The sequence below is a fragment of the Pseudorca crassidens genome, chromosome 12 (genome assembly GCF_039906515.1).
Source record: "Pseudorca crassidens isolate mPseCra1 chromosome 12, mPseCra1.hap1, whole genome shotgun sequence".
NCBI classification, from domain to species: domain Eukaryota; kingdom Metazoa; phylum Chordata; class Mammalia; order Artiodactyla; family Delphinidae; genus Pseudorca; species Pseudorca crassidens.
This window is the reverse complement of record NC_090307.1, coordinates 65,298,830-65,326,715: the sequence shown is the minus strand read 5'-3', so window position 1 is coordinate 65,326,715 and position 27,886 is coordinate 65,298,830. Positions and strand designations below refer to the sequence as shown.

General features: G+C 64.8%; 2 protein-coding genes across 5 annotated transcripts; both read left to right on the top strand.

The window, feature by feature from the left end:
* Window positions 1–3,407: 3,407 nt before the first annotated feature.
* On the top strand, window positions 3,408–11,589 carry SEPTIN5 (septin 5). Of its 4 annotated transcripts, none has more exons than XM_067699899.1 (12): window positions 3,408–3,536; window positions 3,682–3,692; window positions 7,909–8,005; window positions 8,107–8,193; window positions 8,434–8,557; window positions 8,636–8,770; window positions 8,876–8,993; window positions 9,082–9,183; window positions 9,981–10,077; window positions 10,162–10,297; window positions 10,415–10,517; window positions 10,626–11,589. In XM_067699899.1, exons 1-12 carry the CDS (start codon window positions 3,494–3,496, stop codon window positions 10,680–10,682), a joined length of 1,110 nt encoding a protein of 369 aa, XP_067556000.1. In that variant the 5' UTR covers window positions 3,408–3,493; the 3' UTR covers window positions 10,683–11,589. The 4 variants fall into 4 exon arrangements, with proteins under 4 accessions (XP_067556000.1, XP_067556001.1, XP_067555998.1 ...); XM_067699897.1 differs by lacking the exons at window positions 3,408–3,536; window positions 3,682–3,692 and adding exons at window positions 4,445–7,302; window positions 7,473–7,535; XM_067699900.1 differs by lacking the exon at window positions 3,682–3,692 and having other exon boundaries at window positions 3,411–3,536.
* A 117-nt stretch (window positions 11,590–11,706) lies between these two features.
* Window positions 11,707–14,728, top strand: GP1BB (glycoprotein Ib platelet subunit beta). The gene is made up of 2 exons (XM_067699901.1): window positions 11,707–11,838; window positions 12,072–14,728. Exons 1-2 carry the CDS (start codon window positions 11,829–11,831, stop codon window positions 12,677–12,679), a joined length of 618 nt encoding a protein of 205 aa, XP_067556002.1. The 5' UTR covers window positions 11,707–11,828; the 3' UTR covers window positions 12,680–14,728.
* Window positions 14,729–27,886: the final 13,158 nt, after the last annotated feature.

Below are 27,886 nucleotides of genomic sequence, written 5' to 3'. Positions count from 1 at the left end.
GTTTTCTCTCAGTGGATTAACTCCCTTTTGAGTTGACTAAGGTCCTTCTTTGTCCCCCTGAAGGGCAGTGTGTTTCTCCTCTTTCCGTCATGGCCCTTTCTTCAAAGAGGTGGTTTGACCTCCTCGGGCTGGCGTGACCCGCAGGCCCTTCCCTCCAGCCCCCCGTGAGGGGGTGTCGATGACAAAGCTGCGTCCAGCTTGACTTCTGCCCTCATCCTTGGCCTCAGATGGACTGTTCTGGAGCTTTGTCACCAGTGGTCCCTGCTCCACCTGACACCCGTGTGTCACCTGGACAAACTGCTTACCTCCATGGTGTTCACTTCACGGTGAACCGTCGCCGTGGTTCACATGGAGGCACAAGCTCCTGTCTGTCCTGTGTGACCACAGATGCCCACAAGCCTGTGCTGACGGAAAGAGAGATACGGCACTGGCTAAATGTAGCCTCTTGAGAATTTCCTAACTAAAAAGAGTTTTTTTTCTGAAAAGCGTCAAGCTATTTGTAGCCCACGTTGGTTGAAGAGATTTTTCTGGGTGTAGCTTATTTTTTCACTCATTAACTTCTTTTTCTTATGAATTAAAAAGTAGCATTTTTCCCACCCAGGAACATCTTCCTTACTTGTCTCTGTACCACAGCCAGCATTTCTGCTCCTGTGGGGGGAGCAGGCTCAGACCCCACCAGGGAGGCTGGGTTTTCCTCCAACCACAGCCCTGAAGTGGGAAGTGCAATGGCTGGGCCACGCCTACCACGCTCCTTCCCAAAGTCACACGTCCCCAGGGTTGTGCCCTTTGATGGGCAGGGGACATGTAAGTGTTTCACTTGGCCGTCAGTTGGCAGCATCCAGGCTCAAGAAACCAGAAAAAGCCCTTTGCCGTCCCACCTGGCAGAGCTGGAGACGCGTCCTCTGAATCCGCTGGCCAGTGCCCAGGCTCTTACTTTGCCTGTCCAGCCATGGATGCTGTCACCTGAGGTCTCCAACTAGACGGGGCAGCCCCAGTGTCTGTGGTGGGATCCAGGCTGTCCCCTGCACTCACAGTGGTAGGCGACCACAGCCCCAAGGCTCGAAGCGGGCCCCTCCCCTTTCCTGGCCAGCAGCCCACAGTCAGCCCCAGGGATTTCACAGGAGGCCTGACCCAGGCCTGCCCCTGACGTCTGCTTCCGGGAGCGGCTCCCCGTCCTCTTTCCATCAGCTCCATGCTGGTTCTCCAGGCCTGAGATGCTGGGCTCTAGCCCAACTGCGCTTATGCACACACTCCTTTGGATACACTTACTTTAATGAAAAAGACCCTGTTTATATGGTACCCCTCACCCTTTCTGGTCCCATCTCCAGGATTGTTTTAAAATCCGTGATTTAGCCAAGCTAGGCCCTTGACCTGCAGTCCAGTCCCCTCAAGGCCGTGTTCAAACCCCCTGACAGGGGGCTGCCTGGAGCCCTTCCCGACCCAAGGAGGGCAGTGCTATTGGGCACTTTGCAGGGGCACATCTGCCCTGTTGGGGACAGGCTCCTGTCTCTCCTCCTATGTCCCCACAGGCACAAGCTCGCCTGGCTCAGTCTGTGCTAAATGTCGAACTGTCACGTTTCACTGCCCGATTGACCCATTTTGCAAAGCTCCAGGTCCCCTGAGACGGGGTTCTCACCGAGCCCCTCAGGGCTGATGAAGGCTCAGAAGTCCTGCCTGGCACTCAGAGTGTCCCCTCCAGCCCCACTCCTTTATCCACAATTCCAAATTCCCTAAAGATATGAAACAAAGGTTTTCAAAACTTGGTGGCAAAGCCAGCCTTGAACTGATATACATTTACTCTGATCTTTATTTATTCCAGTTCGTGTGAATGGTTGTGTTTCAGTACAAAAATCTTTAAAAAAAATTTTTTTTTAATATCGTTTGGCCACGCAGAGCGGCATGCAGGACCTTAGTTCCCCAACCAGGGATCAAACCAGCACGGAGTGGAAGTGCAGAGTCTTAACCACTGGACCACCAGGGAAGTCCCTCAGTACAAAAATCTTAATGTGCCTGATTACGGGGTGCAGCCCCAGGGTCCAATGAGGTATCATGTAATGTATGAGATGTACAAAAATTCTGAATTCCAAACACATCTGGCCCCAAGGCCTGGGTGAGGGGTGGGGGCGGTGGACCGTCCCCACACATCGCAGTGCTGGAGCAGGCGATAGTCTGGTAAAGGGAAACAGGCTCAACCTGGCCCCAGGATTTCGCAGAGTGATGGTGCTGCTCTCGTGGCTTTTTCACTTAGAGGTGAAACAACTCTGCCCGGTGCTGGTGCTCAGAGGTGGAGGAGCCCACAGGCCAGCGGAGGGAGGAGGGGGTGCAGGAGGGCAGGGAGGGACGGGGCTTCCTGCCTGTGGAGGGGGCAGCAGGCCTTCTCCCACACAGGACCCTCCCTCACCTGGGAAGCTGGTGACCACTGGCCCAACTGTCACTTTCTGGGGGACTGAAAGCTCCAGACGTGCCTCCTGGGGGCACTCCGGGGAGGTCCAGGCCAAGGGCACCTGGGAGTGTGGCAGTGACCGAAGAGACAAGAGGCACTCATGCTGGTGAGTCCTCAGCTTCCCATCTGTAAGTGGGGTGCAGGCCCTGACCTGCCCCGCCTTCGCAGTGCCCTGGGGGGCCCCCTGCAACCCTTCTCAGGGTGCTAGCAGTCTGCCTCTGGGTCTGCAGAACAGAGGGTGCCGAGGTGGGCATGGGGGGCGCAGGCCTCAGGTTGGGCCCATCCTGTCCAGGATGGCGGCTCATTCCCCACCAATAATCCTGGAAAGGGGGCCGGCTAACGGCCCAGGTGTGTGGGCTTGCAGAGCACGGAGCAGCTGCAGGAGAGGAGCTGGGGCTGGTCCCCCGCCACGCATCAAGCTTTCCGCACAGTGACCATCACCTTTCCTGCCACGGCCAGGAGCAGGACTCCCCAGGCCAAAGCCTCCGGCGTCCATCCTGATGAGGTGAGGAGGGGCATCCACTGACCTCAGTGGGCAGAGCATGCCGGGGGGGGGGGGCGGGGAAGTGGCATGAGGCGGGAGACCCCAGGGGCAGGCTTTACAGGTGGGCCACACCAAGGATGGCCAGAGGTCAGGCCTGGACTGGGGTCCCACGAAGGCAGAGGAGTCAGCCCGGGTCTGGGCAGGGGGCCGGGTTGTGGGCAGGGACGGGGTGGAGGGCGGGGTACGTGCGCAGGGGCCCGGCAGCGGGGAGGGGAGGTGGGCAGGGGGCGCGGCCGCGGGGGTGGGCGCAGAGCGGGTCTCGCGGTGTCCGGGCGGCTGGAGGCGAGGGCGTCGCCCCAGGCAGCAGGCGCGGGGTCTGTAGGGGCGCCTGGGTCCCCGCCCCCGCTGGCCGCGCCGGGTCGCGCGTGGGCGCGGCGGGCGCCGATTGGCTGGCGGGAGCGCGGGCGGGGCGGGCGGCGGCGCGGAGGGGCCGGTCACCCCGCAGCCCGGCCTCGGCCTCCGCTCGTCGCCGCCCCGCCCGCGCGCACGTCCCCCCGGCGGCCACCATGAGCACAGGCCTGCGGTACAAGAGCAAGCTGGCGACCCCAGGTGAGCCCGGCGCCCGCCCGCGCGCGCGCGCGCACTCCTTTGTCCCCGCCGCCCGCACGCCTCTCACCGTGTGTCTCGGTCTTTCCCCCGCCCGCCGGCCCGGGCCCGGACCCCGACCCGACCCCCGACCCACCCGACCCCGCAGAGGACAAGCAGGTACGTGTGCGCCGTCGCTCACCTGGCCCGCTGTCACCCATTGTGCCACCAACGCGCGGCGCCCCAACGCGACCCCGCCCCCGCCGGCCGTCATCCCGCTCTGTCGCGATAACCGATAACCGATTGTCAGCCTGGGCAGTGCCGCCAACCCGGGGCTGCAGAGGGGAGGAGCGGCCGCAGTGCCTCCGGGCCTGGCTCCTGACCCTCGAGGCATGGCGTGCGCTCCTCCCCGGATGGGGGATGGGCCGGGTGCCCCTCTCCCACTGGTCCAGCACCAGCCTCTCTTTGCTGACCTGGCCCGTGGCCGTGTGCTGGGGGTCCTGTGTGAGACCATGGTCATGAAAGGCCACGGGCTGGGGGGGAGGGGTTTGAGTCCACCAGCCAGGGCCAGTCCCTGAGCAGCCCCACAGGGGAACCTCTGGCCACCCCACCCAACTTCTCTGCATCTTATGCCTCCTCTCCACACACACCAATGTGAGTGGGCTGATCTGTGGCCAGGCCTCTTCCCCAGACTGGGAGTCTCCAGGGCCTGGTCTGAGTCATCCCGGTGCCCAGCACCAGTCTTCAGATCTAGGGGGTACAAACCGATTTCTCAAAGGGCCGGCCTAGACCCCAGCCTCCAGGAATAGAGGGTCGGACAGGAGGCTGGCCTGGGTACTCGCTGTGAACCTAGCTGAGGTCAGGTTTAAACAGCTAGCAGACCCCAAGAGGGCGTGGGGGGGTGGGTAACCGGGGGGAGCTGGGGGTTCTGGGGCAGCCCTGCTGGGGGCCTCTCTGGCTTGAGCTCAGCCATGTTTAGGGCAGAAAAGAAGAGCCCAACTCTGGCATCAGGGTGGCCTTGGCAACCCTCGTCTGGGATGGGGGCTCACACCCTGGGTGGATGCTGGGTGGAACCCGAAGTCTTGGCCTAGGTGCGGCAGGCGGGCCAGGAGTGGCCCAGCAGGTGGGGTGGGGGCTGGGAGTCACTCCTGCCCAGTGCCAGGCCCCTAGCAGGGATACGCCCCACCCTGGGACGGGTGAGGCTCACAGGGAGGGGCCACGACCACCTCATCCTGCCAGCAAGGGGCTCCCCGGGGAGCCTGGGACAAGAGCTGCCTCCCCATCATGGCGGGTCAAACAATGAAGGAGATGCAGGGACACACTACCACCAAGCTATTGTTCAAGGGAGAGAAAGAGGGAAGGCCTGGGAGACCAGCCCCCCTTGTCCTGGGCCTGCGGGCACTCAGGGACCCCCCTGCTGAGGCTCGAGCCCCTTCAGGCCTGTCTACCCCTCCTGGAGCTCAGCTAGGACCAGCCTTACCTGTCCCCTGCTCCTAGGACCAGAGGGAGAGAGCATTATGCGGGTGGGGTGTGGGGTTCCCTGGGCGCAGGGCCAGGGAGCCCGGTGTTTGGGGAAGGCTCCCCGTGGGTCTGGGGGAGCCGGAAGCCTGCAGTAACTTTGCTGTTCCATGGTTGGTGTTACTGAGACTCAGTCTGTCTGCACTCTGGGAAAGGGGGCAGGGGAGCTCTGTGGGCCCCCTCTGTGCCCACCCATCTCAGACACTGGGGAGGGCTCTGGTGGTCCTCTGTGCTCCCTCCTCCAACTCCCACCCCATCTCTAGCAGTGGTGGGGCCTTCACTGGCTCTGGCAGCTGGGGTGGTTCTAAGAATGGAAATGCCTCGAGAGTGTCAGGCACCAGGAGGAGGTGGGGAGGAGGTGGGCGCAGCAGTGTCTGTGGCTCGGGAAGTCCTGAGGAGTATTTGTTGTGCCTCGGGGGCCAGAGAAAGGGAGTGGAAGGGCCCCTTCCTTGGGGATCCCCCAGGGAATCCCCAGGCCCCATCTGGACGAAGTCAGGGGACAGGGCAGGCAGGCAGGGAGCTGGTCTTGTCCCCCTGACCCGGACCTCCACTGAGGCTGTGCCTTACCGATGGGGAAACTGAGGCCTTCTGGGGGCAACGAGCCCATCAGGCACCAGGCTGTGGGGTGCCAGCTCTGTCTGTCCTCCTGGAGATGCCCTGGGCCCGAAATGTCAGCCTGTCTGGGCAGGAAGTGGGCTGAGGGGCCATGTCTAAATTGGAGCCGGGGGTGGAGGCTGGGTGGGACTCAGCCCCAAGGCCCCTCGCAGGTCTGCGTGGTGGAGGGCTGGGGCCAGCGCAGAGGCTTTCTCAGAGCCAGGGCTGGGGGCGGGCTGGGGAGCTGGGGCCTGTGGCTCCCCCCCCTCTCGGATGAAAGGCTCCCCTGTTCCCAGCAGCGGGCCCACCCCTCCTCCCCAGGTGCCAGCGGCCTCCAGGCCACACAGCAGCAGCATGAGCCTAGACAGGGGGACAGAGGCCCCTTAAGCGGGGAGCCAAGAAGGGAGGGCCTAGGTGGGGGAGAACTGTGGGGCCCCCCGTTCCCACTGACGCACAGTCCAGGGACACGTCTCTTTGGATCCCCAGCTCCTTTGCAGGCCTCCCTTGCCACCGGGCTGGTGCTGGCTTGTTCAGATTCTGGTGGGTCCTGCGGGTAGGGTCAGTGAGGAAGGGTTTGGGGGCTCAGGAGACCCCTGTGGTCCCTGGAGTGGCCGCACAGGTGTGAGGGCTGAGCTGGCTGGAGCCCTACAGGCCCTGTGTTGCCCAGTCCTGTAAGTGAGAGCAGGGTGGAAGCTCAGAGGGAGTGTCCCCCTTAGGGGGAAGGGTTCACTCCAGCACCCCCTACCTCTGCTGGCAGCGGCTGTCTGGGGGCAGAGGTGGCAGCGCAGGGCTGGCCGGCGGGTTTGTGGAGCTACGCACTGGCCACAGCTTCCAAGTTTGCAGAGGTGGGGGTAGGGGTTGGGCCTCTAGTGCTCGGATCGCTCCCTTCCCCAAACGTAAGCCTCCGCGGGCCTGGGTGGGGAGGTGGGCTCTGCCCTCGCAGGTTCCCAACTTCTCTCGGCGGCCACGGCGGTAAGAATTCTCCAGACACACGCGCACACACGCGAGGGGCGGGCCGTGCATCGGTGGGTAGCTGGGGGCGCCTCTGTGACACCGCCGCGGGAGAGTAGGGGGACCGGGCGGGCTCCCGCGGGCGCACGCGTGGATGGGGGCGTACTCGGGCGCCCTCTGGCAGGCGGGACGCGGCAGCGCAGACCCGGCCGTGGACCCGGTCCCCCGCCCACCCGGCTGTGTAGTCGCTGGACTGACGGCCTGAGCCGCGCCGCTCCGCGCGCAGCCGCCCGCCAGCCCGCCGAGCTGGGCCCTGCCCTCCTCAGCTCCGTGGCTCCGCCCGCGCGGCCCAATTTCCAGGCGACTGTCTCCCGGAGACCGCGCGCTCCTCTCCGGCGCGAGGGCCCGCCTGTGCCAGGGGCAGGCCCGCCTAGGGCCGGCGAGCGGCTTGGTGGCCTCGGGGTCCCGGCATCGCGTGAGCGCCGCCCCTCCGGGCTTCGGTTCCCGCGTCCGTAACCCGTAACCCGGGGGCGAGAACAGGGCCTCGGGGCCGCACAGCGCGCGAGCCCCTGGCGCACAGCTACGCCGGGTGGGCCTGACGCACTCTGGGCCCCAGCGCAGCGGGCAAGGTCCCGGGGTCGCTGCGATGGACTCGCTGGCGGCACCCCAGGACCGCCTGGTGGAGCAGCTGCTGTCGCCGCGGACCCAGGCCCAGAGGCGGCTCAAGGTGTGTGTGGAGAGGGGAGCGGAAGGTGGGTCAGCTGTGCGCCCGCCCCCCGCGCACGGACTGGGGATGCGACGGGAGCCGCAGGGCCGGGGTTCTGGGGTGGGCGCCGGAGGCCGCGGGAGGCTGGGCGCCGCTGTCTATAAATAGCCCCTGCTCCGCCGTCGCCGCAGCCAGCCACCCCCGCGGCTGGATCGGGGCCAGACGGGGCCTCCCACCCCTTACACTCGGGAGGGGTGAGTATTGAGGTGGGGGCTTCTCCAGCCTCTGAGGGCCCTGGGCGTGTGTGAGGGGTCTGGGTCCTGGTGCCCTCTGCCCACCGCCCAAGGGGGGACACCGCCTTGCCCGCTGTGCCTGCCACCTCCCTCCACATGCACACAGACTCCATCTCGGTCCCTGCGAAGCCCTCGCGGGCGCCTCCACCCTCCACCCCCACCTGCCTTCCACCTCCAGGGCCTTTGCCCACAGGCCCTCACCCACTTCTGCCATTGAGATGCCCCCTCCCTGGGGACTCTGCCCTGCTGCCCCCTGGCCTGAGCTGGGTAGGGGCCAAGGCACCGGGCTGCCCCAGGAACCCCAGCGTGCCCCTGACCCGCCCGCCCCCGCCAGGACATCGACAAGCAGTACGTGGGCTTCGCCACACTGCCCAATCAGGTGCACCGCAAGTCTGTGAAGAAGGGCTTCGACTTCACGCTCATGGTGGCGGGTGAGTGGGCCGGCCTCCAGGGCGTGGGGTGGCGCACTGGCAGCCAGGCTCTGTCTGGGGCCTGGGACCTGACCCGATGTCCTCACTGCACCTGTGGGCAGGGGAGTCGGGCCTGGGGAAGTCCACACTGGTCCACAGCCTCTTCCTGACTGACTTGTACAAGGAACGGAAGCTGCTCAGTGCTGAGGGTGAGTGGGCCCCACGCGGCCCTGGCGCTGCCACCATCCCCTGCTGGGTGACCTCTTCAAGGGCTCCTTCCAGGTCCAGCCCTGCTCCTCTGTCCCCGAAGCATGGGTCTCCCGTTCAGGGTCCAGATCACCGCCGGGCCACATAGCCAGGGATGAGAACAAGGGTCTGGGCTGCCCGGGGTGGGAGTGAGGGTCACAGAGGGTCTGTGAGGGTCTGTCCCCCCACCCGCCTTGCCACAGAGCGCATCAGCCAGACGGTTGAGATCCTGAAGCACACGGTGGACATTGAGGAGAAGGGGGTCAAGCTGAAGCTCACCATTGTGGACACACCAGGCTTCGGGGACGCCGTCAACAACTCTGAGTGGTGAGGAAGGCCTGCCCGGTCTGCCCTGGCCCCTGGCCACCAGCCACCAGCCTGGCCTCATGTGCCCCCTGCCCCCAGCTGGAAGCCCATCACCGACTACGTGGACCAGCAGTTTGAGCAGTATTTCCGGGACGAGAGCGGCCTCAACCGCAAGAACATCCAGGACAACCGTGTGCACTGCTGCTTGTACTTCATTTCCCCTTTTGGGCACGGGTAGGTGGCTACCCCGGGCCAGGGGTGCGGGTCCTGCCCATCCCTGCGGCGCCCCCTCCCACCACCACCACCCCATGAGCCCCTCGCCCCGGCTGCTCTCCACAGGCTGCGGCCAGTGGACGTGGGCTTCATGAAAGCCCTGCACGAGAAGGTGAACATCGTGCCCCTCATTGCCAAAGCCGACTGTCTCGTCCCCGGTGAGATCCGGAAGCTGAAGGAGCGGGTGAGCCTGTGCGGTCGCAGGGCGCAGCGGGGACTCTGGTGGGGCCAAGGGCACCAGCCCCTCACCTGATGGCCCTTGCCTGCCGCAGATCCGGGAGGAGATCGACAAGTTTGGGATCCACGTTTACCAGTTTCCTGAGTGTGACTCGGACGAGGACGAGGAGTTTAAGCAGCAGGACCGGGAACTGAAGGTGAGGCTGCAGCACTGGGGGTGAGGGACCCAGAGGCCACTTTACACCAGGTCGGGAGGAGGGCCCGGGCCCAGGTCTGACCTGGGGGGCAGGAGTGTTTTGTCCAGGCCATAGAGTCTTCACCTGGGGCTGGGGCTAGGGCGGCCCAGGTCCCCCGCTGGCTTGTGTAGTTGGGTCCCCATGTAGTTAATAGGTCATGGAATGCTTGCCAGGATCTAAAGGCACAGCCACTGGCCAGGCCCCCACCCTGGCCCTTCTCTCAGCCCCTCGCCATGCTTCACCCACAGAAGGGCCTAGTCCAATGGCCCCAGGCCTGTGCATGTCCTGGCTCCCAGAATTCTGAGCTCCAGGGGGAGGGGGTGTGGCTTTGAGTGCCCCGGGGGTTAGAGTGGTGATGGCAAGCCCAAGCTCGGGACAGGTGGCCACCGAGCCAGGAGCAGGGTGGACCTTTCACCCCGAAGTCAGCAGGGCTATCACTAACAGGAGGCATGGGCTCTGCCCTGGGAAAGGAATGGGGAGGCACTAGATGGAGTGGCTGTTGGTGGTGGGGGTATCAGGAGGGGGTGTACATCTGATGGGCACGGCCCAGCAAAAGCCCTAAGGTGTAAGCTGTACCAGTTCTGGCTTCAGCTGGCAACAGAGAGGCCAGAGGTGGGGACAACAGGGTCTCTTTGGGGAGAGCTTGTTGAGGGTCATTGTGGAGGGGCGGGCCAGGTGCTTAGTGCCCATGCCCCTCTCCCACCACTGACCCCACACCCATGCTAACTGGGAGTGAGCCCTTGCACCTGCCCCCCCAGGAGAGCGCACCCTTCGCTGTCATCGGCAGCAACACGGTGGTGGAGGCCAAGGGGCAGCGGGTCCGGGGGCGTCTGTACCCCTGGGGGATCGTGGAGGGTGAGTCGAGGCCTGGGGCACAGCATTTGGGTGGGAAGGCTCCTCTGGGCCGGCGCCTCACCCACTGCCTGCCCCCGCCCACAGTGGAGAACCAGGCACACTGCGACTTCGTGAAGCTTCGCAACATGCTCATCCGTACACACATGCATGACCTCAAGGACGTGACATGCGACGTGCACTACGAGAACTACCGAGCGCACTGCATCCAGCAGATGACCAGGTGCGTGACCCACCCGCCCTCGGACCTGCCCTGACCCCCACCCAGAGGTGTGGGAGCCACAGGGTATCGAGGGTCAGCCCAACCCCCAGCAGCTTCTCCCTGGTGTCCACCCTGCAGCAAACTGACGCAGGACAGCCGCATGGAGAGCCCCATCCCCATCCTGCCACTGCCAACCCCCGATGCTGAGACGGAGAAGCTCATCAGGATGAAGGATGAGGAGGTTGGTAGGCAGCAGGGGAGGAGCAGGGGCTGGGGGTGGGGACAGGGCCAGGCCCGTCCCATTGCACTTCTCACCCCACCCTCCGTTGTTCCTGCCCCGCCCCCCTAGCTAAGGCGCATGCAGGAGATGCTGCAGAAAATGAAGCAGCAAATGCAGGACCAGTGACCCCACCACAGCCCCACTTTTCCATGGATATACTGCCAGTTTCCAGACTGGCCCTTCCCACCCCTGGACCCCGACTGGCCTGGACTCGACACCGGATTCGTCTGGATCGCTAACAGGCCTGGACACAACCCCAATTGCAGAGTGGCCCAGACCTGGACTTTTTCCTACTGTTCCTGAACTGACCCAGAGACGCGGGGTCGCAGCCCCCAGCCAGCCCTAATTTATTCTCAGCATCAGCCCCTCCCGTCATTTGTGTCTGCTTCCAAGGGGCCTGGACAATGGCCCCCACAGCCAGCCCTCTCTGGCCTTGGGGGAGCAGGAGCTAAGTTGAGTGGTGACTTCTGAGATCTCCCCCCAACCCAGAAGGTCACAGCACTTAGATTCCAGGCCCTACTCAGATGGGCAGGTAAACCAAGGCAGAATAGGGGAGCAGGTCCGCAGGATCCTGGGCCTATTCCCTGCCCAGGGCTGCAGAGTGAACTTGGGAGCCCTCACTTTGTGCTGAGGTGGGCCAGGTCCTTCTTACCTCCTCACCCACTCACCAGGTAGCTCAGCGGGCAGGTTGGACAGCCGAAGCAATTAGGATCCCTCCAGACCTTAGGAGGCCAGCTGGCTGCTGGGGAGGAATAATGGGGCTGCCTACGCCCCTCCCCCACGGCCATGGCCCGGCTCCAGGAGCAGTGGGTGGTGGGCAAACTGGCAACCCCCATCCCTGGACCACCCTTCCCTGTTGGTCGCTGGAGGCCTGTTCCCCGCAGCAGCACTGTTGCCCCGGGTTCCTGAGCCCCTGGTCCCCCATCCCTCCACCCGCATGATCCCTGCCCCCAAGCCCCATCCTCCAGTTTGTTCAGTTGTGAATGCTGCGTCCTGTCCTGGTGACGGGAGAACAATGTTGGTGAACGTCGAAGAGGGTGTCCAAGTGCTCCGTGCGCCCCTGGGAGCGAGTGGGGCGGAAGCCCGGTCGGCCGGCAGCCTGGCGATAGCGCTCTATCTGCGCTGCCGGCTTGGCCTACTGGTTATTTGCGACGGGGCTGTGGTCGGTTCAGCGGGTGCGCCGGGGACTGGCAGGGGCGGGGCGGCTTTATCGCCCGGTTCTGCGGCTGCTGCCTGGCGCTCCAGAGCTAGCTGGACCGCTGTCCTCTCGCCATGGGCTCCGGTGAGTCTGGGGTCTGCCCGGGCCAGGCCGCTCCCTGAGTAGAGTCCGGTGGGGAGGTGCTCTGTCCTCTGGGCTGTAGTCGGGAGAGGTTTGGGTCAGACTTAGAGGGCACTTCCAGCCGGTGCCGGGCTGTCGGGGTGGAGAGGCTCGCGGGTGATGGGGGGCACGCGGGTGCCCCGGGACCCCGCCCAGGAGCCCCAAGGGCCGGGCTCACCGCGGCGCTTCCCTTCCAGGGCCGCGCGGGGCGCTGAGCCTAATGCTTCTGCTGCTCGCGCCGCCGGGCCGCCCGGCCGCTGGCTGCCCGGCCCCGTGTCGTTGCGCGGGGACGCGCGTGGACTGCGGGCGCCGCGGGCTGACGTGGGCTTCGCTGCCGGCCGCCTTCCCGCCAGATACGACCGAACTGGTGCTGACGGGCAACAACCTGACGGCGTTGCCACCAGGGCTGCTGGACGTGCTGCCGGTGCTGCGTGTCGTGCACCTGGGCGCCAACCCCTGGCGCTGCGACTGCCACCTGGTGCCGCTGCGCGCCTGGCTGGCAGGCCGGCTGGAGCGCGAGCCCTACCGCGACCTGCGCTGCGCCGCGCCCCCCGCGCTACGGGGCCGCCTGCTGTCCTACCTGGCGGAGGAGGAGCTGCGCGCCGCCTGCCCGCCTGGCGCGCTCTGCCGCGGGGCGCTAGCGGCGCAGCTCCTGCTACTCTGCCTTGGGCTGCTGCACGCGTTGCTGCTGGCGCTGCTGCTGTGCCGCCTGCGGAGGCTGCGCGCCCGCGCCGCGCGCCGGTGGCCGCTGACTACCCCGCTGGCGGAGGAGCCCGCGACCCCCGAGCCGAGCGACTGGCGCTGAGCCGTGCGGCCGGCCCGCTGACGGCCCCCCGCTCCGGCCGCATCCTCCGCCCACACGATCTCCCAGACGCTCCCCCCACCGCGGCCGCGCGCAGGGGCCCCACTGCTGCGCGCGCACCGCTGGCGACACGCTCGCACCCCCTGGACCTGGATGCCGAAGCGGGCCCGGGGCGAGCCGTTGCCCAGACCAGTCGAGCCCCCCACGCCATCTCCAGTGCGAATAAACCCTGCTCTCCATCCGACCGATCTCTGCACCGTGCGACTCGGAATCCCCCCCCTCAAACCCAGAAAGAGCTCCGGGGATGATTCAAGGGGACACATCGCATGTTCATACACCCAAAATCACCTTCTGGGGTGCGCACAAGGTCTGGGAGTGAACTCACCTGCCACCGACTCTCCCAGAAGTTCTAGTGAGAAGGCACAGAAGAGCTGGAAGTACAGTGCCCACACTGGCGGGAGTGAGGACACAGGGGACAGTGAGGACAGTGGACAGTGAGGACACTGTGGAGCAGTGAGGACACTGGACAGGACAGTGTGGGGACGGTGAGGACCCCACAGGAAGTGTAGTTGCCAGAAAGAGCAGATGCTCAGAGTGGCGGTTTCCGGGAGTCAGTGAGGGTCTTCCAGGTGGCTCTGAGGACAGTCCAGGGTGTGAGGTTTCCCTGAAGGCAGTGACTGCGCCACACAGGCAGCTTTCAGGGTATCAGGGGTGCACTGGGGATGGTGAGGGCGGTCGAGTGGCCCAGCAGATGCTTCCGGGGCATCTGAGAGAGAAGTTCTGGAGGGCAGGTGAGGAGGGAGCGAGCGTTGTGAGCTGGGGTCCACGTAAAGTTCCCTGCAGGGGTGAGGAGGCACCTGGGGTTGCAGGTCTCTGAATTGTGTCCTCCACCTGGCCGCCGCCTCCTGCAGGAAGGCACCTCCGACTGTTTCTCAGTCCCTGTCTCCCCGTCCCAGCCCTGGATCCAGGCTGAGCCACCAGGGCCTGGAAATCCTCTGTGGGTGTCCCAGTGAGGCTCAGGTGCTAATGAGGGCCTGGCGGACCCAAAGAGGGCCTGATGCATTTCCCACTATTGGGGTCCTGCTCCCGCCCTAGGTGTGGCCCCCACCTGTCTGGCCCTGTGAACAATGAAGGCTGCTTGCTGTTCACCCCAAACAGGACCCTGACAAGGAGCCTCGGGCCTGAGCCCCAGCTGCCTGGCACAGGAAGGCCCCCGGCTCCTCTGACCGGGTCGGGGAGGCTGCCACTGACACGGCCTTTGTCCTGGCCTTTGTGGGACAAGACAGATGGCCCTCCGGTCAGGCTGATGCTATCTCAGGGCTGCCGGTGGGACGTGAGGCAGGAGCCACCCCCTCCTTTGTGGGCAGGTGCATGGCATCCGGCCCATTGTGGGCTGCAGTTGACTGTCTGGCCGTCCATCCAGCCTTATCACCACATCTGGGACAGCGGCCCCTTTTGTACAAATAAACTGCCACCCTACCTCCCCAGGGAGTGTCCCAGAGCCCCTGGTGTGGGTCAGAGGCCACCCCCTAAATTCAGCCCCAATGTGGTGCAGGAAGTGGGTGTCACCCCTACTTTCTAGAGGAGGAAACCAGATCCCAGAAGCGAGTCTCCCTGCTGGGCCCCAGAGCTTTCTCCATGGCTGCACTGGGAGCAGAGCTGAAACCAGGCCCCTGGGACCCACTCTCCTCCTCACTGAGGACTTTGGGGGGCAAATGCAGGGCCCAGAGAAAGTGGCCTTGGGGTCCTAGGTGACCCCAAGCTAAGAGAAGGAGGCCCCCCTGGGCCATGGGACAAGGTCCCAGCACGAGCTGTGAGAAGTGGTGAGCAGGAGCCCAGCTCCACGGCCAGTGTCCTGCTGAGAGGGTGGGCATGAGGGCCCCGAGGGCCAGGAGATGCAGAAGACTGGAGCTTCTTTGAAAGAGGGAAAAGGCTGGCATCACAGTGTGGTCAGACTTAAGGAAGAACTTCCCACTCGGACAACGGGGCAGGGGAACCACATGGTTTCTCCAGGCTTGCCCCTCCCTTTTGCCAGTTCTCCATGATTTTGATGGGCTCCGGCCAAGGTACTGACCACAGGGGGATGCCGGCCTGGCCTCGCTGGCTGACCTGGCCCAGCCTGCTTGGAGCCCCCAGTCCCAATCCTGACCCTAAGCTGACCCTCCACACACTAACCCTGGGGCCTCAGCCTCCAGAGTGTGGGGAATTGGAACAGTTCCAGCTCAGGGACCCTGAATGAGGAGTGGACACCCCTCCCCCAGCTCCAGGGCCTATGGTGCCCCTCCCTCCAGCACTGTCCTCCATCTCATGGATGACACACCTGCCCCAGGGTCCCTTCCCCACTGATAGGCTGGTCCCCTCTGGGGCCTCAGACTCCTTCCAGATGGGAACAGGTCAGGGTCCACTCAAAGCTCTGCCAACCCCTCATACCTGCAGCCCCCAGGCTGGCTGATTCAGGGCCCCCTGCCCTGCAGCCCCAGGATCCCCTGACCACAGACTGGCCCCCCAGCTTCCCGGGGGGTAGGGGGGTGGCCAGTGGTGTGGCTCCCAGGACCCCCAGTCTTAGATCAAGGCCCAGCCCTTCCCAGGGCAGGCATGACCTTCCTGCTCTATGTCCTAACTATTCAAGGCCTCCACTCAACATGTCCTCAGCAGGGCGCGTCCTGGACCTGCCCTGCCCAGACACGTGGTGCAGGACCCTAAGACTGCCCCGGGGCTCAAACCACATCCTGGCTAGTGAGCGACGACTGAGGGGTTGCATAGAGTGAGCCCCGGCAGGGCCAGACGGCGGCGCAGTTAGACAAAACCCTGACCTGTGCGGGGAGCCTCGGTGTTTTCATCCCTGAAATGGGCTGATGCCTGTGTCTCGTCCTCCCCGGGCGCGCGACCCCAGCCCGGCAGCAGAGGGCGCTCGCGACCTGCAGGAGAGCCTGTGCAGGGCTCCCGGGGCGGAGGGGCGCAGGGCGCAGAGACACCAGGCTCGCCGGGGAGCGGTGCTCAGAGCAGGACCTGCCCAAGCTGGAGGGGGCGGGCCCCGGGGTCCGCAGATCGCGGCCGTGGGGGCGGGGCGGGGAGGGAGAACGAGGGGACGCCCCCCCGCCCCCGCAGCGCGCTGACAGCCGGTCGCGGGGAAGATAAGGGACCTCTTCCGCCGGAGGGGAGTTGGGGGGGGTGGTCAGCCCAGGTGAGCCCTCCGCCCTCCACCGCTTTTTGGTTCCGTAAACACTTATTGAGTCCCTGCTGTGTGCACCGGGCGGACGGGGGCTGCGAGGCCGCGTGGAGGGGACCGTGAGAGGCTGGCTGGCTCCCGGATGCCCAGGGAGTGGGACATGGGATCCGCCACCTCCTGACCAACCTGGCGGCGGAGTGCGGGTCCCCAGTGGGCGCCTCCTGCCTGCGGAGGGGCCGGCCGCTCGCTGGGCTTGGACTCGAGGGGCCCACGCGGACGAGGCCCTGGGAAGGGCTGGGGGCCAAGCCCTGGCCATGATGGGGGGTGGGCGCGCCGCCCAGACGGAGCAACAACACTGGCGTGGGTGGCGGGGCCCTGGGGGCCCATAGCTCAGCGCAGAGTCTGCGCCCACCCCCAGCGTTTCCGATGGAGGACAGGCAGCGGGTGATAAATCACCAGCTCCCACCCCCACCCACCGGTGCTGCCATGGAGAAGGGGGGCTTCGAGCGACAGAGACAGAGCCCGAGGCAGACAGAGACAGGCCTAGAGACAGAGACAACCTCAGAGACAAAGGCAGCTACAGACGCCCAAGGACACCGCCAGGTCCCCTTACGTCCCACCCCCAGACCCCCCTCCACCAGGCCCATCTGGAAACCAGCTGAGAGCCACCCCACCCAGCCTGCCAACCCCCAACAAGGAGGAAGAGGAGGAGGGAGCAAGGACTTTGCAGCCATAACTCCCCTCCCCCTGGAGGACCATAAATCAGCAGGGGGCTCTCGGGAAGCCCTCCCCCCCAGGTTGAGGGGGGTCTTTGGGGTCACTGGCCCTGGTGACTGGGCCTGGCCCTAGCTGTATCCCCCGCTCCTTTAACAGTCCTTAGGGGATCCCCCTGCTCCAGCTCTCTCTTTCTGCAGCCCAGTCACAAACCCAGAGCTGTCTACACCCAGTGCTGTCTGCACTGGATGCGCAGTCTATCCTCCCTCTTCTCTCTGTCTGCAGACAGGAAACGTCTGCAGGGAGACGTCCTGTCCTATCAGGAGACCCTGGGCTGGCCCTGCAGGAACTGGGGTCAGCGGTCCTCCCCAGTGAAGCCTCCAGGGGGTCCCCTCTGCCCCAGGGGAAATGCTATCTGTCCCTCCTTCCATCCTGCTTTCCTGTCACCACCACCCCCAGCTGCTGAGGGCCAGCTGGACAAAGGGTGCTGAGAGATGGGCCAGGTGGGCCCCCGCCACAGGTGTGAGCACCCCCTGGGGTCAGGCAAGGCTTGAGAGAGCCCACAGGATGCTCTCAGGACCTGCAGGGTGGACCCAGACCCCGATCCCAGCCGGACCAGCCTCAGCAATCCCTGCCCTGGGCGTCTGTCCTGCAGACAACCCGCTGGACCCCTGTGGCAGAGATAAGGCCACCTGTACACGGGGAAATCCACACACGTCCACCATGACATCTTTCCTGGCTTGTCTCAAAGAGTGGTAGGGGCGAGGACAGGGGCTTTCTCGTCTCAAAAGATCTTCGGAGCGCTGGGAATTCTGTGCCTGAGAAAGGCACTGAGTATCCTGGGGGCTGGCCAGGGCCTCGTCATGCGGACGGTCCCTTGACCCTCAGAACAAACCCCCTGAGCCCTGGGACGTCAAAAGCACTGACCCGGTGTGTGGAGGTGGGGAATGGGAGGGCCTCCTGGAGATGTCCAGGAGCTGCCTCACAGCGCAGGATCCAGAGAATGCAGGGGCAGGAGGTGCGCTGGGCTCAGCCCATGGGAAGGAGGGGGTGCGAGGGCCCCCTCCCCCCAGCATGCTGGGGGCGGGGGGACGCTGTCCAATCCTTCATTCATTCCCAATTGTTCTCCCACCCGTGCACCCGTGAGCACCCCTGTCTGGAGGCTGCCGGCTGCACGGGGGAGGGCTGGGGTGTAGGTCCCTTGGTCCCCAGACCTCCATCCAGCAGAGCCCCCCACCCCCCAGCCCAGGTGCTTCTCTCTCTGCCAATCACACAGGACCCTGGGACCATCCCCACAGGAACCCTCAGAGGTGGGAGGGGCTGGAAGGGGATCCTTCAAGCTTTACCTGATGGACCCCCGTGGTGTGGGGATACGGACCCCAGGGGAAGTAGAGGGTTCCCATGGCAGCCACTTCTGCCCAGGTGTGTGGATGGGCATGGAATGCCCACCCCTGAAAGGGAGGCTGCAGCCTGGAGCTGGGGGTCCCGGCAGTGTGGGCATCACCCTGGGAATTGTACGCCCTTGGCCTCCCTCTGAAGGGCTCCCTGTGGGCGGCCTTGCTTCTACGTAGAAATCTATTTTGATGTGGTTTGTGTTGGGGAGTTTGCTTTTCTCTGTGCTTTGTTTATTTAAAGATGCTCTTGAAGAATTCCAGCCCGTCTGCGGATACTGAGGAAAGGGCTTCTGTCTGGGCAGGGTTGGGAGGGGCAGGGCCCCTGACAGCTGCCTGTCCCAGCACGCCCACCCATGCCCTGTGCCCACCAAAGGTGTACCAGCGACAGACCTAGAGCAGGCAGGGGCCCGGGGATACCGCCATCCAGGGGCGTCGCACAGAGGGGCAGTTCAGGAGGCTTTATGAGAAAAGTGGGGCAGACCTGTTTGTGCGGCCCTGGGTCTCCTGGCACTAAATGCATCCCTGGGCAGACACTTCTTTGTGAGTCCCTGGTGGGGAGGTCCCTATTTTATGGGTCTTTCTGCTGCAGACCCCTCATCTGGGGCCTCTGCTCTGCAGGCCTCTTCTCTGTGGGTCTCTGGTGTGGGAACCTCTGGCGGGGGGGGGGGTCAGTGCCACCTCTCCTTATTTGGGGTGACGTGGCTCTGCCACAGTGGCCTCTGGGTCATCTGTCAGACCCTCCTCCCTGGGCTGAGGATCCACCGCCACCAGAATCCCTGGGGCCCACACTCCTGAGCCTCTTGTGGCGAGGCCAGCAGGAGTGACTGGAGCATGACTGTGTCCCCAGATCACCCATGGACAGGTGGAAGGGCATCAACGGCTAAGGCTGACCTGCAGCCTTGACTCCGTGAAGTTCCCTAGACCTCTTCAGCAATGCCATCGTGAGTCCACTGAATCCTCCCTAAATCCTTCCTGAGTCTCCCAACCTGCCCTGGGCCCTCCAGGTCCTCTCCAAGTGCTCCCTGAGGCTCCCAGACCCACCTGCATCTCAGGCTTGGGCTACTGTACCTGGATTGGTCCTGGCAGGTAACTGAGGTTGATGCCAGTGGAGCCCGGAGCCTGGCACCACCCCACAGGGTCCTGGTAGACAAGGTGGGCGGCGGGCACGGTGGTCTCAGGTGTGGCGGCAGGACTATGAAGGGTCCTCCTGAGTTATAGCCTCACTCCATTAGCGCCCGCGTCTGGGGTGTTCAGTGGCTGGACAGGCGGCGCCCCTGGGCCTCCGAGACAGTCAGAGCAGGTGGGCCCCAGGCACAAGTGAGGCGTCACCACCCCATACCTGTTCCGAATCCGCCTCCTCCCAATTCGCTCGCCCTGTGTCCTCCCCGTGCAGCGGCCCGGGTCCCCTCCACCAAGACCCTCCTGTGGGCTGTCTGGGGGTGAGGGAGACCCTGCACAGAACCTCGCGTGCTCTGGGTGGCAAGCCGTGTCTCTGAGCAGCCAGGCCACCTCCTCACGCGTGAGTGTGCGTGTGTGGACGGGAGTTGGATGGTGCTGCCTCCCTGGGTGAGCGGGTCCGCGTCCTCACACCTCCCGCGGGCGCGCGTCCCACTGGCCCGCCGTGCCCCTGTGTGCCCTCGGCCGACGCCCCTCCCTGCCTGCCGTGCCGTGTGTACACAGGCTTGTTTTCCCTGCCTCGCGGGCCAGGGGTGTGCTCGTAAATCGTGCAGCCGATGACACATTTATCCCGCGGGCGGCTGACGGTGTGAATTTATGGCTGCCCCTCCCTCCTGGCTGAGGAAGGACAGGGGCCCGAACACCCCACAGGCAGGCACTTACGGGCCGCTAGGCTGGCCGGGCCATTGTGGGGGCCACCAGGAGGGACTCAGGAGTGCTCCCAAGGTCTGGCCGGCTCAGAAGCCCTGCAAAGTCAGGGGACAGATGGCAGCTGAGAGGCTGGGTGGGCTGTGCCTGGGTGCGGGCTGGGGTCGGGGCTTCTAACCTGCCCCACCTCCGCCTCCCACCTATGAACCAGGCAGGACAGGAGGGGCTGCTTCCCTCTGTGTGGACTCAGCCCACCCACTGCTACTAGGCCTGTTGGAGGCATCGAGGTTCGGAGAGGATTGTCTGGAAGGGTGGGGACCCTGAGGGCAGTTGGGGCTGCCTACAGGGAGCAGGGAGGCGTGGAAATTCAGGACGGGGGGCCGAGAGCACCCCTGCCCTCCTCCTCCTTGTAAAGATGGGGAAACCAAGGCCGAGTGAGGAGAAGGGCCCAGACTCCTGCTTCCCAGCTTGCAATGCGGGGGTCCCAGGCGCAGCCTCCTCCCAGGGCCCTTTGTCCAGCACAGTCTGCGCGTTGTGGGCGCAGCCAGGTCCGAAGATGGGAGAGACGATGGAACAGTCAGGTCCCCTTGGGCCACAGTGGGGGATGGGGGCCGCTGACTTCCCTCTGTCCGTCTGTCTCTGAAGGGGGTCGGGTCTCCAGGGGCCCCTCTGTCAGCTCTCATGCTTGCCCCCGCTCTGGTCCCCGGCCCCCCACCCCCTACCCGCCAGCCTGTCAGGATGAGCGATGGCGGTGCCCCTCCCCAGGCCCTCAGCCCCAGGCCGGTTCCCGCTCATTAGCCGCTGACACTGTTTGCTTTCCCGCCCGGGACACCCACCCCCGTCACAGGCCATTTCTCCCGGCGCCCCCCACCCCCGTGGGCCTGCCCGGGGGTCCAGGGTGCCGGGCAGGACCTGCGTTCGGCTCCCAGAGAGATGGCCAGACACAGCCCAGCCCCACCCTCACCTGCAGGCGCCAGCGGACAGATCTGAGCGCAATAGTCAGGCCACAGCGAGAGTGAGACTGGGCCATGCCTCTGAGCCTCAGCTGGCCCTGCGGTGACACTCGGACTGGGTCTCTGGTGACAGGCTCACACTCCCGTCTCTGTCTCTCTTGATCACTCGTCCCTATTTCTGTCTTTGGCTCTGGTCTTGCCCCCAGCCTCACCCCATGGAATGACCATTGAGCCACCATCCCCATGCAGAAGGCACCTCTCCACCCGGTGTCCCTCTGTCCCCCAAGCAGCCCTGGCGCACAGTGTGTGGGTCAGAGGGTGAATCTATGATGCCAAGGCTTGGGGAAGAAGGCAGGTGGAAGGGTGACCAGGGCATAGCTGGGGGTGCTCCCTGGGCTCTGCACCCCAGCTCCAGACTGCTCCGAGCAGGGGAGGCTGCAGATGGACCGGGGTTGGGGGGTTTGGCGTTGGCTCAGCCTCCAGGGCAGACTTGGGGGCATGTCGGGGGTGGCAGGCCGCTTGCTGGCCCCCCTGCCCCCTCTCCATACCCTCCCTTAACGTCAACCCCCACCCAGTGTGGCCACAGCTGGGCGGCATCAGGGCCCACAGGCCGGTGGCAGCCAGTCCTTCACTTAAAAATGTGTTTGTGATTTTGGCGGCGGGGCAGATAACGGTGACGAATGGCCCGCCGGCCCCACGGGGCCCCCAGCCCATCTGGTTTGACTTTGGCCTGTCGTAGGGTGCCCCGGGGGCCCCACCCCTGTCCTCGGGCAGTACCCTCCGAGTGAAGCCCGGGGCCAACGTTGGCAGTCCTGACGTACCTCTAACCTTTGCAGTCATTGGTCCCTCTGCTGGGAACACCCCTGTCCTCCAGCGAGTGTCCCACCGGGGCGACCCTCCTGCCCCGGGCCCGCGGGTACTGGACACTGGCCGGGTCAGTGTAGAGGCCACGTCCTGATCAGGTCTCTCCCCTCCATGGAATGGGGAGCAGTGGGCACCTGGCGTGAAGGTGATGGAGGTGGAGAGGCCTGTGGAGGGGGCAGGGCAGCCGGGGCAGGGCCTGGCCGCCTGGCCCGACGGGCAGCGCATGTGGTCATCGTCAGGAGGGATTTCTGACAGGCCTCCCGACCCTCCCGCAGCCGCTGAGGCCCCCAGACCATCGATTATCCCTGGAGGGCAGCTTCCGGGTCCAGCCCCGTGCTCGGCTGGGGGGCAGTGAGGTCGAGCTGAGCCCCTCAGCCCAGCCTCTCCCTTCCGCCCCTCTCTGGGCTTCTGGAGGGGGCGCAGAGGTGGGGGGCGCCTGCTCCTCCCCCCACAACCATAGGGGCACCCTGGGCCATCTCAGCCCAGGCCCTTGGAAGCAGCCGGACATGTGCTCGGGGTCCACTTGGTCAGTGCGACCCCAGGGACACGGGCTCCTGCATTCCCAGCGAGCCTTCCTGAGCCCCCCTGCCCAGTTTACAGACAGGGGTTGGACCCTGCCCTCAGTGAGGAGATAAGGGAAGGGGGCGCTTGGAGGTGCCCCCACCCATCTCAGGGGCGGGGTGGGGGTGGGGGGGTGGGGGAGGGCATTGCAGGCCAGGAGCAGAGCTGGGGGCCATCCCAGAGGCGCAGCCTAAACTGCTCTGTCCCCAGGAGCTGCATCTTCCAGGCGGCCCTGGGTGGGGACAGCTGTGGGGAGGGAGAAGGGTGGCGCTGCTTCAAGACTCCTGCCCCCTCCCTCCAGGCAGGAAAATCCCTCTCCCTCAGTATCACATTGTTGAGAATTAACTTTGTTGAAATAAAAATTGGTCTTGGTATTAACTCGGCCTCGAGGATTTTCTCTGCGATCCTGGAGGCTGCAGAGGGGTCAGAGGACCATTCCCAGAGCTGGCTGCTGGCTTGGGTTTCAGGGGCGCCAACGACCTCCTAATCCTCTCTGGGCTGTAACTCCCTGCCTCTTGGGGACACGGTTCCTGGGGCTGGGGGGAGGGAGGAGCTGCTCTGGCCCTGCCTCCCCTGACCCTGGCCATGAAGCCGGACAGCATGGACAGCGAGGATCTCGGGGGTCCGGCCCTGGTCCCCCCGACCCCTGACCCCTCCCCCACCCCTCCCCCATCTCTCCACATCACTTGGCAGCCATGGCTGATGTCCATGGGACTCCTCCTCCACCCTCAGGATTCTGCCACAGCCTCGGTTTCCCCCCATAAAATGGGAGGTTTGGCCCAGCCTGGGTGCGGGAGGCCCTGCAGACAGACAGGCAGCCTGGTGGCCAGACGCTCAGAGGTGGCCCTTCTGGGAGGCGAAAGCCCCGATGTGTGGCCATGGCCGGAGTCCTCTGGGGGTGGGGACGGGGAGGGGGCGCTGAGGGCTCATGGCCGTTCACAGCCTCAGTCTCAGATGGCAATTGGCGGCCAGGCTGTGCACATGGCTGGGGGTAAGGACAGAAACATGGGGACCCCAAGACCAGCTCCCAGGGAGGCAAGCAGAGACATGTGTACCACTGCATCCACCAAAATGGTGTCTGTCTACACCCGCGCAGACCTGTGTGCAGCTGCTCTGAGAGCCTCTGGGGGCCTCACCTTTCACATGGCCCCCTCTGCCTGGTGCGTCCCCCTGGGGCCTTCCACTCATCTGGAGGGTGTGTCTGCCCACAGGGACGCTGAGCCCAAGGACAAGAGCAGAGGATGGGGCAGGCCGGGAGGGGCCTGCGGGGGCATCCAACTCTCCCCCCCCACCCCCCCACCTTCTGGCACAAGGACACGTCTGTGCCCTCATAGTTGGGGGTAGGCAGGATTTCCCAGCCGGTGGTCCCCTCACAGCCTCGTCCGACCACAGCCCGAGCAGTGTGTTTTGGGGGGTGGGGTGCAGCCTGGGAACAGGCTGAGATGGGGGCCTGGGAACGAAGGCAGCGGCCCCTGGGGACGCTCGAGCAGGGCCAGCTGTTGCTGCCTGGCTCCAATTCCCGCTCTGCGCCGAGGCTGGTCCCCCGGGCCAAGGCCGGTGGTCTGCCTGGGAGGGAGTGGGCAGGCTGGGGGGCCTGTGCCTTCTTCTAGGCGGTGGTCCCCGGGACAGCAGAAGTAGGAGGGAGCCACCTTCATGCTGTACTAGCTGTCCAGGAGGGCTCCCCTGTCCCCCAAGCAGCAGGTCCCGAAGCGTGAATCACCCGAGCCCCCCACCTCCACCTCACCTGGAGCCTGGGCCGACCACCTGCTGGAGCCTGTGTTCCATGCCCCTCGGGGCCCACCCCCAGGGCCTTCCATCCTACTCCCCAAGCCTGGCCCCAGCCTGAACACTCCAGTCTGGTCCTTCTGTCCAGGGAGCCTAACTACCAGGACCAGGGCCAGCCTAAAGCTCCTACTTACCCTTCAGGACCCCATGCAAGTGTCCCTGTCCCTGGGAGCCACTTGAATGCTGGGCCCAGCACCAACCTGGTGTTGTCATCTTTTCAAGACTCCTTCCTAGTGGCCCTGCCCCTGCCCCAGGGCTGGACGCCAGGGTGGACACACAACTCCACAGCTGAGAGGGAGAGGCTCGCTCCCTGGGCATTTGTTTCCCAGCTGAACCGTCCTTGGCTAAAAGATTCCACGGGTCCTATTGGAGCAAGTTTGTCCCTCTAGGGGGACCCTGAGGCTGCCAGGACCCGTCCCTCCCCCACCTAAGTGTTCTGAGGAGGTAGACGGGCTCCAAAGAGGTGGGGTTTGCTGTGGGCCCACTGAGGGTTCCCCCAGCTGGCTGTCCCCCAGACACTCGGTTGGCTTCAGCTGAGGCTGAGGGCCTGGCACAGAGGCTGCTGGGGTGAGGCTGGGGGGAATCCTCTTATTCCTGAATCCCTCCCGCCTGCCTGGCTGCCCCCTGGGAAGCCCCGTGATCCAGGAACCTGATATTTTAAGACTTAAAGCAAATGTTTCTGGAGCCCAAGCTGCGCTGAGGCGCCCGCCCGGTCCTCATTGGGGGAGGGCCAGCCACAGAGGAGAGGACACCCCGCCCACAAACCAATCCTGCCCCTCCCTGGGCCACAATTTCTGGTGGTGGGAGGGGCGATGAAGCAGGAGCCCCCTTAAGGGGCCAGAGCCAGGGCCAGCTTCAGGACTGAGGTGGGGGGCCTGGTGTTGACCCCCACTCTGCTGGTCCCTCTCTCTGGCCTCCAGCACTCTGAGAGGCCCATCAGAAGCCCTGAGCCCTCTAGGGCTGGCCTTCCCTGACCCGGGAGCCAGGGATGCCACCGAACTGCCCCGCTCTGCCACCATCAGGGTGGGCAAGTCCATGCGCTGCTCTGACCCACAGGCAGAAGCCACCTGGAGCTCAGGTGGGAAACCCGAAGCTTCCTGGTCTGTGGAGCAGGAGATCTGGGATGGATTGGTGATGTCTGCCTGGGTTGCAGGTGTGAGAGTGGGGATCCATGGGCTGGAACGGGTTTGATGAAAAAGCAACATGCCCGGGTTTCTTAACCTCAACACCAGAAGGCACTCCCCAGTGCCTGGATGACAGAGTGGCCTGAGGCTCGGCTCAGGCCCAGCAGAGCTGGTCAGGGCAAGGCCCAGGCTCTAGGCCCTACCTGGACTCAGTGGAGCCATCTTCCTTTGGGAGAGTTTCCCAGGGCTTCAAGGGCTGAAGCATCATGGGTGGAGGGCCCAGGTGGGTGGACGGACAGTGCAGGGCAGGGAGGCTTGGGCCTTGTTAGGACGGACAGGGATAGGGCCCCGTCTGTAAGGAGTGTTCCAGACGCTGGACCAGCCCAGGCCCAGCTGGGAATGTGGGGAGTGGGGGGCAGATGTTCTGGGGATTCTTCCTGGGTTATCCTCATGACCCCAGTCAGCCGGGCCCCTAGTCCTCAAAGTACCTGTGCTGAGTCCCTGGACTGGTCCCAGCAGATGGGGCTTGGCCACACCTCTCTCCCCAAGCCAGCAAGCCCATCAGGGCCAAGAGTCTCCTCGGGCTCCTTCGACCATTTCACAGATGGGGAAACCGAGGCCCAGAGAGGGGACAGGCCTTCCAGGGCCACATGGACAGCCTACAGCCAGCCCCGCTGCGTGGACTTCTTCCCCCACGGCCCCTGAGGCCCTCTTGTCTCGGCCTGTAGGAGGGACGGCACTGTGGGCAGCTGTGGGAGGACAGACCTGACTGTGAATCCCAGCATCCTGCCTCCAGGGCCTGGGTGCTGTCTGCTCACCCTGAGCCCCGGCTCCCCACCTGATCACGGCCCTTCTGCCCTGGCGAACTCCTGTGCACCCTCAAAAACCCAGAGGGGCCTGAACCTTGAGCCCCAGAATGTCACACACACACCCAACTCCATCCCCAGCTGCTAATTCCTCTCCCCTGACAGAGGGATTTTTGTGCCTGGTGCCCCCTGGGAGACCACCAGTCCCCTCAGGTATTCCCAGGTCTGGCCCTGCTCCCTTACCTCACTGGACAAGCCACTCTCATTGCCAGACCTGGATTCCTGCTGTGAGAACAGACACACTGTCACCGTGCCTTGGTTTCCCCAGTTCTGAAATGGAGATGTGGGTGTCAGTGGGTGATGAGCCCTGGGTGTCCTGAATACTCGGAGGGAGATCAGGGTGGGCTGCCTGGAGGAAGGGCAGCCAGCTGCTCACCAGGCCCCAGTGTCTGCAGGCAGACCCCTGCCTAACAGCCCTGCCAGCCTGTGGGGCTGGGGAGCTGAGCCCACCGGGGCTGAAGCCTGTAGAGCAGCCCCTCCCAGGAATCCCGGCTGCCCAGAAGCCACTGGCTCCCGGTGGTCACAGCCACCGGCAGCCCAGGAGAGCTCCAACCCCCGTCCCCATCACTGCTTCAGCTCAGCACTGCCTTCTATTCCTTGGGCCTCAGTTTCCACGTGTATCTGGGAGAGAAGCAGGCGGGCAGGATTTGGGAGAGGACAGGGTGTCCTGGGCATTTAGGGTTAGAGTGGGGACAAGAGGCGGGCCATGGGGGGCCGGGAGGGGGGAGGAAGGAGGGAGACCCTATCAGTCCCCTCCAGAGGCGTGGAGAAGTTCAGGGCCCCCACGGGGGAAGCAGAGGAACCCAGTTTTAAATCAAAGGGAGACTGATGCCGTGTGGGTGGGAGGTGCCCCCAGGGGGAGCTCCACATTCTGGGGCCTTGAGCCACTGCCCACTGTTCCCGAGGGAGCCAAGAACGAAACCCCCCTGTTTTCTGGAACTTGCCTGCACTCCTGACCCTGTGACCACAGAAGCCCCGTGGAGTCTGGGCCCTGGGTCCCCTCTCTGGCCTGCAGCCAGGCCAGTGGGTGGAGGCGGATGGGCACAGGACCAGGCCTCCTCTGGGATGCCCATGGGGTGACCCCAGTGGCTCAGGGTAGAGTTTCCCCACCTGTCTGCAGGTGAGGGCAGGTATGGATAGGAGGTGGCAGCGAGACAGGGCACAGGGATGGCCTCGCACCCAGGCCCAATCCCTTCCCTTGGCCACACCCCTACCAGGGCGCCCTCCTCCCCCACCCGCATTCCCAGGCCCCTAGCCCTGCTTGGGCTCCCAGGCGCCAAACCAGAAAAACGAGATGGAGAACAAACAAGCAGGCTCAGGCTGCAGCCTCCAGCACGTCCAGCGTCCAGCACAGGTCTGGCCATGGAGCCGGGTCCCACCCTCCTGGGGCACTGAGGGTCAGGGTGGAGGGTTCACCTAGGAGATGCGGAGTGCCGTGCCCCTGAGTCGGCCCCTCCTGCCTCCCCACCCTTCTTGCCACCCAGGCAGCCTCCCCTGCGCTGGCCCCACTCGTCTCTCCAGGGGCGGGCTCTTGAGAGCTGCAAAGCCCACTGTCCTGGCCGCAGTGGGCTCCCCAAGAGTGAGCTTCTTGTCACTAGGGGTGTGCAAACAGGGCCAGAAGACTGCAGCCGGGGACTGCAGAGGGGAAGGGCAGCCTGGCAGGTACCACCAGTTTCCCAAGGTCCTTTTCAGATGGAGGGTCCCCAGACCCAAAACTTCCTCCTAGAACCCGAGATTCAGGATTCTGACCTCTGGGACCGTGACGTGTCCCATGACGAGTGCAGTGCTGGCCGTGTCACAAATGCCCGCTTATTCCAAGGGGTCCAGGGGCAGCTGGGTGTCTCCATCTCATCAGCCTCCACCCCTCTCACCCAACTCCTGCCCCTCCACGCCCACCTCCTCCGTGGGTCAGGCCAGACCATTGGACCCTGCAGAGGCCCCAGACAGGCCTCCCGC

What these genes read in the sequence shown, in the direction of transcription:
- SEPTIN5 (XM_067699897.1), top strand. Translation starts at nt 7,222, where the DNA reads ATGGACTCGCTGGCGGCACCCCAGGACCGCCTGGTGGAGCAGCTGCTG. An exon ending in ACCCCTTACACTCGGGAGGG is followed by an intron (nt 7,536 to 7,908) that starts GTGAGTATTGAG and finishes CGCCCCCGCCAG; the next exon opens with GACATCGACAAGCAGTACGT. An exon ending in GCCGTCAACAACTCTGAGTG is followed by an intron (nt 8,558 to 8,635) that starts GTGAGGAAGGCC and finishes CCCTGCCCCCAG; the next exon opens with CTGGAAGCCCATCACCGACT.